Source organism: Copadichromis virginalis, unplaced genomic scaffold, assembly GCF_057382275.1.
Source record: "Copadichromis virginalis isolate Kocher_CV1m ecotype Utaka unplaced genomic scaffold, C_Virginalis_male_GT1.1 unmapped_scaffold_1, whole genome shotgun sequence".
Classification (NCBI taxonomy): domain Eukaryota; kingdom Metazoa; phylum Chordata; class Actinopteri; order Cichliformes; family Cichlidae; genus Copadichromis; species Copadichromis virginalis.
Genome location: NW_028188589.1, coordinates 5,136,045 through 5,146,093, shown reverse-complemented (window position 1 = coordinate 5,146,093; position 10,049 = coordinate 5,136,045). Strand labels below are relative to the sequence as shown.

At 42.5% G+C, this 10,049-nt stretch overlaps 1 protein-coding gene across 1 annotated transcript; it reads left to right on the top strand.

Annotated features, from left to right (window-relative positions):
- Window positions 1–5,674: 5,674 nt before the first annotated feature.
- On the top strand, window positions 5,675–9,105 carry LOC146679632 (histone-lysine N-methyltransferase set-1-like). The gene is made up of 5 exons (XM_085450323.1): window positions 5,675–6,284; window positions 6,978–7,098; window positions 7,182–7,344; window positions 7,463–7,655; window positions 8,977–9,105. The coding sequence occupies exons 1-5, from the start codon at window positions 6,246–6,248 to the stop codon at window positions 9,103–9,105; spliced, it is 645 nt and encodes a 214-aa protein (XP_085306449.1). The 5' UTR covers window positions 5,675–6,245.
- The last annotated feature ends 944 nt before the right edge of the window (window positions 9,106–10,049 follow it).

Genomic DNA, 10,049 nt, shown 5'->3' with positions numbered 1-10,049 from the left:
TGAGGCACTCACACAGCACCAGACACAACACCGGGACGCTGCGCTTATTGTGACGGGGGACTTTAATAGCGCCAACCTCAAACGCGCAGCGCCGAACTTTTATCAACACATCACCTGCCCCACCAGGGGTGAAAGGACACTGGACCACTGCTACACTACGGTCAAGGACGGCTACAAGGCACAATCCCGCCCCCCGTTTGGCAAATCTGATCACGCCGCCATCTTCCTCATGCCAAAATACAAACAAAGGCTGAAACAGGAAGTTCCGGTTCAGAGGAAGGTCGCGCGCTGGACGGATCAATCGGTGGCCGCGTTACAGGACGCACTCGATGACGCAGACTGGGGCATGTTCAGAAACAGCTCCGACGATGACGTCAACGTGTTTACGGAAGCGGTTGTGGGATTCATCGGGAAACTAGCGGATGATACCGTGGAGACAAAGACTATCACAACGTTTCCCAACCAGAAGCCGTGGGTGGACAAAACCATCCGCGACGTTCTGAGATCCCGCACCGCTGCCTACAACACGGGACTCATGACGGGGGACATGGACCCGCACAAAGCCGCGTCATATAACGTGCGGAGGGCGGTGAAAGAGGCGAAGCAGCGCTACGGGAGGAAACTAGAGTCACAACTCCAACAGAGTGACTCTAGGAGCCTGTGGCGGGGACTAAGGACAATAACGGACTATAAAGCACCAACAACCGGTATGACGAACGCGGCCGTGACTCTGGCAGACGAGCTGAACACTTTCTATGCTCGCTTCGAGGCTGCAGCTAAGGTCTCCAACAATGCTTGTGTTAGCGGCGCTAACGGCTGCAGACAGGAAGATACTGCCAGCACCGGAAACGTGCTCGTCATCTCCGAGCATGAAGTAAGGAGAGCCTTCAAGAGAGTGAACACCAGGAAAGCAGCAGGACCAGACGGCATCCCAGGTCGTATCCCCAGAGACTGCGCATACCAGCTAGCTCCTGTGTTCACTGAGATATTCAACATCTCTTTATCTCAGTCGGTGATCCCCACATGCTTCAAAGAGTCCATCATTGTTCCTGTCCCGAAGAAACCCCACCCTGCTTCTCTCAATGACTATCGCCCTGTAGCCCTCACCTCAGTAGTGATGAAGTGCTTTGAACGCCTGGTCAGAGACTTCATCATTTCTTCACTACCAGACACACTGGACCCACTACAGTTCGCTTACCGTCCAAATCGTTCCACAGACGATGCCATCTCTCATCTCCTCCACACATCACTCACTCACTTGGACACTAGAAGGGGGAATTATGTTAAAATGCTCTTCATAGACTACAGCTCTGCATTTAACACCATAATTCCCTCCACACTCACCACCAAGCTGGAGCATCTGGGACTCAGCTCATCTATGTGTCAGTGGATCTCCAACTTCCTAACTGGCAGACCACAGGCAGTAAGGATGGGCGGACATGTCTCAGCCTCCACCACTCTCAGCACTGGAGCCCCCCAGGGGTGTGTTCTGAGCCCCCTGCTGTACTCTTTGTACACATATGACTGTGTGGCCACTACCAGCTCCACCACCATCATCAAGTTTGCTGACGACACCGTCGTGGTGGGCCTGATGTCTGATAACAACGAGACGGCCTACCTGAAGGAGATTAGGAATCTGGAGAACTGGTGCCAGAGGAACAACCTCCTTCTAAACGTCAGTAAGACAAAGGAGCTGATAGTGGACTTCAGCACTAAGCAGGAGAGGAACTACCAGACCCCCGTCATCAACGAGTGCCCAGTGGAGAGAGTGGACAGCTTCAAATACCTCGGAGTTCACATCACGCAGGACCTGTCATGGTCCTGTCACATCAACACCGTGGTGAAAAAGGCCCGACAGCGTCTCTACCACCTCAGACGCTTGAGAGACTTCCAACTGCCCTCCAAGGTGCTCAGGAACTTTTACTCGTGCACCATAGAGAGCATCCTGGCGGGAAACATCTCAACCTGGTTCGGGAACAGCACCATGCAGGACAGACGAGCTCTACAGAGGGTTGTGCGGTCAGCTGAGCGCACCATCCGCTCCGAGCTCCCTGACCTGCACTCAATCTACAGCAGGCGGTGCTGGACCAAGGCCAGGAAGATCGTGAAGGACCTCAGCCATCCCAACAACAGACTGTTCTCTCTGTTGAGGTCAGGAAAGCGATTCCGCTCCCTGAAGACCAACACAGAGAGACTGAGGAGGAGCTTCTTCCCGCAGGCGATACGGTCTCTCAATCACACCACCACACAGTACTGACCCACACATACAGTTCTTACACACACTGGACATTCTGGACTTTGGTTTTGCACAACACTGGTCACTATATTCTTCATTTCCAGTTAATACTTGTACAGCTGCTGTTATTGTGTATATATTTATTTATATTTAGATTTCTTCATACATTCTTATATAGTTCTATATTGTGTATTGTGTATTTTGTTGTACAGTTATTTTATTTTCAACTTTAATTTATATATTTTATCTTATTCTTCCCAGTTAAATTTACCCTTCATTCTAATTTGTGTTGTACAGTTATTTCATTTTTAACCTTAATTTATATTTTATTCCTTCCTAGTTAAATTTACACTTTTTAATTTTTCATATTTATTTCCTATCTTATTCATAGCCTTTTCCTTTTTTTGTTTTCTTTAGGTCACGAGCAGTTGTCCAAGCATTTCACTACATATCGTACTGTGTATGACTGTGTACGTGACAAATAAAATTTGAATTTGAATTTCATGGCCTTGCCATATTGGTCCATTTGATTGACCTTTATTATAATTATGAATCTATTTTATTTTCAGTTGCAAACGGGACAGACATAACTGTGGGATAGGACAGGGGGAAAGAATGAAAGAAAGAGGGGGAGAGAAAGAAAGAAAACCAAAGGGGAGAAGAGACGGTGAGAAGGGGGGGAAGAGAGAAAAAAAACAAACAAAAAACAAACAAAAAAAACTCCTGGGTCACCTGTATGGAGAAAAAAAAAACAGAGGAGACAGCAAACAACAAAGAGCAACATAATAATAGAAAAAAAAAGCACCATCACAATAAACTAGCTAGTCATAGATATCAATAGTTACTAAATAATAAACGATATTGTGCAACACTCAAGATAGACAGCGCACAGTGTGCTTTGAGGCAGCAGCCAAGAAAGCTGTAGTCCGCGTCTGTGAATACCCATGTGTACACCTGTGTGCATACCTGTGTGGATCAGCATGCTTGCATTCCAAAGGTTTCTCCATGTAATGATCTGCTAGGGAGTGTGGGGGGGCCACAGCCCTGTCCTTTATGGTATCAAGCAGGTATGGAGGAGATCAAAACTCCAGACATCCAGAGGCCCCCAGAACACAAGAGACCAAGGAAGACCCACAGAGGGGAAGCTGTGCCACTGTCCCAGTAAGAGCTAAGGAGAGTCCCAGATGAGGGCTCATTCAGCAGCCGCGGAGCAGAAGCCAGGGGGAGTTGCAGTGACGCGCCCGTGAGCTCCGCCGGCAGCCAGTTGTGCCTGAGTGACTGAGCCCCAGGCCGAGAGGCCGGGGGCACCCCACCTCTGAAATGGCCCGAGCGAGCCCCAATAAGCGGCCGCCAAGGAGTGAGCCGGTGTGTACCCGGACGCCCACCCCCAGATACAAAGAACCACCAACGCACCGACACCCGAGGGAGTCCGCCACCGGCAGGGGAAGTGGGGTGATAACTGTGGTGTGATAACTGTGTCTGATAGAATGAAGAGTAGACTGATATATGAAATATTCCTTTATTGGGTGAGAAAATCAGACCATGTCATAACTGCTTTAAGTCATACAGAATAGATATCAGAGCCTTAAACAGGCTGACTTCTGCTAAATGGGTCAAACTGGGCAGAAAGTCTACAAACACATAACATCCTTATAGAATATGATGTAACACTATAGATCAGCTTAGCTCAGAATATATAAAGCATATAAACAGTTACAGCAATATGATGCAACAAACACAGCAGCTACTGATCCAAAATACTCAAAGCTTCATAGAACTGAAACCAACATTTATTTTTAGCTCCATTTTGCTGCTGATACAGACTTTAGGTTTCTGAACGTTAAACTTGTTGCTGCCTTTCATAGTGTGTAACTTGAAGGCCCTGAGTACTTTCTCCCACACTGAAAACACTGGGATGATCACATTATTTGAACATTACCTAATAAGACTGATTCATCAGGGCTGCAATGCCTCACAGATGATGTGCAGCAGTGGGTCCCTCAGTCTGTTCTCACTCTGGACACTTGCAGTCGTCACACATGGAAATCAAATGTGTGATAAGCTGCAGGATTCAAACACAAGTGTAACTTATAAACACATGTTCATACTTTTATTCCACAATCAGAGAGAAAGAAACAGAGAGAGAGTGCAGGACAGACAGACAGGTGACAGTCTCAGGTGTACACACTGCTACACAACAGCACCAGAGAAGCAGGATTTAGTGTTTGTGTTATTACGAGTGTAAACAAGAAGAGTTCCAGATGGTGCAGTGGACACATGTGTGACTGCTGTGATTAAAGCATCTTTCTTTCAGCTTAACGAGTGAACCGTCAGCTCGTTCAAACACACGTTAAAGTGCGTTTGGCTCGACACCACCGAACAGAGGCAGCAATATAACACAGCTAACATTAACAGTGCAGTGGATCCTGCTTGTGCCGTGATGTTCAGGACTGCAAACCGAGCAGCATCGCTGACTTTCAGCTTGTTGTGTTTGTGGATATATGACTGACTTTAATTATCCACAAAATCATCACATTCTCTGTCAGATTAAAGTCGACTATTGAACGGCGTATATTTTAAAGGCTTTAAAACCAAGTTAACGCTGAAAGTACAAACATCACTAATGTCACATAACTCTGCCGACAAGGCATAGCTATGGCTATGAAATGCTCTTTGTGTATCACTTCTTCATTATGAAAGATGTCATTAATGCACTAGTAATGTCTCATCTGGAGTATTGTTCAATCATTTGGTCAGCAGCTAATAAGACAGATCTTAACAGACTTCAGTTAGTCCAGAATAAGGCGTCCAGATTAGTGTGAAGATGTTCATACTATACTAATATTGATAAAATGCATAATAACCTTTCTTGGCTTCCTGTACAGGCTAAAATATTCTATGGCTTACTTGTAGTTCTAAAGAAAGCAATTCTGTTAAACACACCACATTTATTCTGCTCAGCTGCAGTATCCAGATGAAATACATCATCATATTACACAGTTTTCAACAAGCTGCAATTTAGTAAATGCTCGAGTTAAAAGTAACGTTTTGTAAAACTGTTACATTTAGAGAAACTTTTAAGTGGAATAAGTTGCCTTAAAAAATTAGAGAATTATTCAAAACTTCAATGAAGACTTAAAAGCCGATTTACAGAGCTTTTAGTTGTTGTAAATATTGTAAGACATGATTTGTTTTTGAAATTTGTGTAATGTGCCTCAATGTTATTGATATTATTATTATTATTATTGATTGCTTATATTTGAACAATTGTGAAACCTCACTGTGGATGTAAGAGTGAAATTATGTGGATATCTTGAATCCACTTTATTGTGTAATATTTTATGTGAGTATTTGACGGAAGACGAGCAACATCTGTTGTGGAAGCTAACGGGGTTCCTTTAGAATAAACAAACATAGGATTTATTATCACTGAATAATTCTGTATAAATCTATACAAATTATAGAAATATGTAATAGGAAACAACAAAATAATCTAAATTATAAAAGTGTGTGTGTGTGTGTGTGTGTGTGTGTGTGTGTGTGTGTGAGTGCGTCTATGTGGTATGGATTGACATTTGACCTGCGCTGTACCTGGGCTCCGGGGACATTTCGACTTTTTGCTGTGTATTCATGTGTCCCCCTAAAACATGACTTGTAAATGCATTTTTAAGTGTCTAAATAATAATTTTTTCTACTTCTTATGAGGTCATTATTTATCTTTTGACCTGTATTTGCTTAAACTGTAGTGTAAATTCATTTATTAAACTATAATTAAAAGATTTTCTGATTTTCTTAAAAGTCCACCTATACCCCTCACCTGATTTTTGTGTATTCCAGTGTATTGCACAGCGACGTTTCGAGTTAGAGTGGATGTGTGTAGGTACTGCAATTTAATACACATTTTCAATACACACGGCCGGAAGTCATTGTGATTGGTAGGCTATATATATAGGCGGTACCTACAGGAAACGGCGCCACAACTTTCGCGCGCGTGCCCTTTAACAAGTGTATGTCGACGGCAATACGAAGACGGATTAAAAACACAAAGGTAAGCCTTTTTTAATGTAAAATGCACCATGACTTTAATACTATATGAAATTATAGGTGCACAGGCCTATATTAAACTGGTTTAATTTATGCTTTATGGACTGTTAGTGAGTCTTTGAAGAAGTAAAACGGCCCCAGCGTTTGTCATTGAGTAAATAAAATAGGGCTGACGACTAACCGCGTCAACGCGATAAAGCGGGCTAACCCGTGTTAGGATTTACTCGGTGTTAAAGCATTATTGTGGCTTAAACGTGTTAATGCCGACATCGCGACTAACGCGATTAACAATTAAACCAGCGCAGTCTGAGTCAAAATCCCTGATGTCGCTGTTAGCTAATTTCGGGCAGTTTGTCCAATGTCTGTCATTCTGCTGACAGCCCTAAAATAAAAGCAAGGGTATAAGTGTATTTAGTCGTGTATTTATTTATATGCCTGAAGAAAAAACTTCTTACAGTTTTGATGCCTAAGCTTTCTCAGTACTTGTATCACTCTCTGCAGTCGCCATTACAGAAATGTCACATGTCGCCATTTTGAGTACTAGGCCTTTAACATTTTAAAAGAAGGCATAAATTAGCACTATGAATAAGTCAGCTGTGTTTATGCTGTAAACTACACTACTGCTAGTTCTGCTACTACTGATGATGATGACAATGATGACGATAATCGTAATACTTTATATGCTTTGGTAATACAGCCAATCGTACAGGAGAACATGCGAAGGAGACGCATTCCTCCACGGGAGGATGCAGTCTGTCATGTTTCTGCTGGAAGGGACAAACTGGGACTTGATATCCACTACATAAATGCCTTCAAAGGTAAGTTGGTCTTTAGTTTGGATTAGATTTGGAGTTTGTCACTTTGTCTTTTGTCACTCACTTGGTATGCCTCTGCAATTCAGGTCGGGGCATTTTCACGACTGTTCCATTCCAAAAAGGAGACTTTCTTTTGGAATACAGAGGTAAACTCATAACAAAAGAAGAATGTGAGCGGAGACACAGAGTTTATCATGACAGCCTGAAGGTGTTCATGTTTGAATTCAAGTTTGATGGAAAACTCTGGTGGTGCGTATTATATCAGTGTAGTTTGATTAAGATTAAATGACACATTGCTTTTGATTTATGAAAAAAAAAGCTTCCTAACTAACTAGTTAAGCTAATACTTTTTTGCCTAACCCCACAGTGTGGATGCATCTCAAGAAGATGGGTCATTAGGCAGACTTGTCAACGACAACCACATCAGTCCAAGTGCTAAGATGAAAATATTAAATATCAATGGAAAGCCCCATCTATGCTTATTTGCAAGCAGAGACATAAGTCCAGGCGAAGAAATAGACTATAATTATGGTGACTCGGATTGGCTCTGGAGATGCAAGGTATTTCTACAATTGTACTTTTTGGAACTGATAAATTGCATACCCTAAGCCATTTTTACATTTGTACCTTCTCAAATTGGCTTAACGTGACTTAGGGCATCTAGTTTTTCACTGAAATTGAGTATCACCTACTGTGCCTGGGGTAACTATAGCAATGCAGCCGAGCATCCAGTGATATAAATGCCACAGCAAGCATGGACGTCAAGGTGACAAAATGCCTGCTGCTCAGTCTATACTTTAGTGTTCAATTCAGGGATCACGCTGTTAATTTTGGTCGCTATTTCAAACATTTCAGAGTTTCAAAAATGATGGCTTGGATTTTCACGAAGGAGGCGCACTCATAACTTATCGAGTGACACCATTGACCAGCCACCTGGTGGCATTCAGTCTATGTCAAATTTTCTGATCACTTTGGATCACTTGGAACCTTGGTGCAGTAGTTACTGAAAAACTACATGGTACTATAACCTACTGGAAAAACGGGGGTAGGTACTAATGGAAAACAGGCAATTGTGATGGCTGCCACATCAAAGCCCTCTAAAAGCACTAAAAAAATATCAGCAGGTATGCAGAAATAAAAAATGGCTTTCGGTTTCTAAATTTTAACAGTGATTGATGTTTAATGTGATTCTACACAGCAAAATCTCCAGTGTTAAATTAACACTGGAGAGTGTCTATAAGGGTCCACACCTCTGAGTGTTAAATACAACACTGTTGAGTGTTAAATTAACACTTTTGACAGTGTTATATGTTTAAAAGTAACCTAGTCAGTTTTGAAGATTAACAATGGCTAACACTGAGCAGTGCTGATTTTCTAACACTGGAAAATAACTCAAAATGTTAGAAATATTCCAGTGTTAGAAAATCAGCACTGCTCAGTGTTAGTCTTTGTTAATCTTCAAAACTGACTAGGTTACTTTTAAACATATAACACTGTCAAAAGTGTTAATTCAACACTCAACAGTGTTGTGTGGACCCATATAGACACTCTCTAGTGTTAATTTAACACTGGAGATTTTGCTGTGTAGCCTCTTTAGTTAGATTCATTTTAAATTTTGTCCCTTGAAGATAAATGGGCCCTAGTGACAGTTCGTTGCTGCTACAGGTGATTGTTTTACTCCTTTAGCAATGGCTTAAAAAATAAAGAAATCACACTGACTATTTGTCTCTTAATCATAGGGCCTTAAATTCTCTATACATGACAGTGAATATTTTAAAGACAATAGCTTGAAACTTATCTTTCTCATACAGTTTATTTAATGTTTCAAAAGCCTCTTCAAAAATGCACTGTATATTCATTCTCTATCTGTTACACACGAAGACTGAGACCAGCCAGATTCAGAAGACTGTGAGCTGCCTAAAGCCGCAACCAAACAGCTTTCCAAACAATGATCTGGACCTGAAACATCCAGAGCCTGAAAGGGTAAATATAATCCAGTGTACCACTTAATGAACTAATAATTTAATCTATCATCATTCTTTATGGATGCTGTGTGTGTGTGTGTTTGGCAGTCACCTGGGTGTGATGTGATTTACATGGACCGTGGCTTGTAGGTCCTTTTCATTGTTTCAAAGTGCAAGTCTGGATAACATCTGAGTGTGTGTGTGTGTGTGTGTTAACCACCCAAATGTGACTTAGGAGGACCACACTGTTATTGGGGGACTCCGTCAAAGTTTGCTTCATGGTGACATCACTCTGGTTTTAGGAGGGGTCTTCTCGTATGTCTTGACAGTTTGACCTACAGCATGCAGAGCTGACTGCATGTGCTTTGTTTCTATGTTGAAATTTTTTGAAACTCAGGCTTGAACATTAAGATAGATAGTACTATACAACTTCTTAACTTGTTTTAGGCACTTTTTACTGCTGTAATGCATGGGCTCTCTCTGGCTGTGTACTCTGGCTTCTTCCCACAGTCCAAAGATGTAGCTTATGGGGTTAGGTTAACTGGTGATTCAAAACTGCCCTTTGGTGTGAATGCAAATGCTTGTCCTTCCATGTTAGACTGGCGATCTGTCCAGGTTGTACTGCCCTATGGTAGCTGGTATAGGCCCCAAAACTGCTACCCCACAATCCTGATAAGGATAAGTGGAAGAGGATGGATGATTGCAAAGGAATCAGTTGTTAATTATTGTAGCCAGTATTTTTTTCAGAAGAAAACATTTCTTGAGTGGAAAGCCCCCCCCCCCCCCCCCCCCCCCCACACACACACACACACACATGCAAATTAAAGACAGAAGCACAGGCCTGCCCAGTACAGTTGCAAGAAGAGCACTTGGTCTAATCTTTGTGCCATCTTTTCTTTGTTGCAGGATCTTGATGAAGAAATGCCTCAGCAAGGCTCAGAAGCCATGCATTCTTCTTCAGTGCAAGATTTTGAAGAGGTAACATTGACC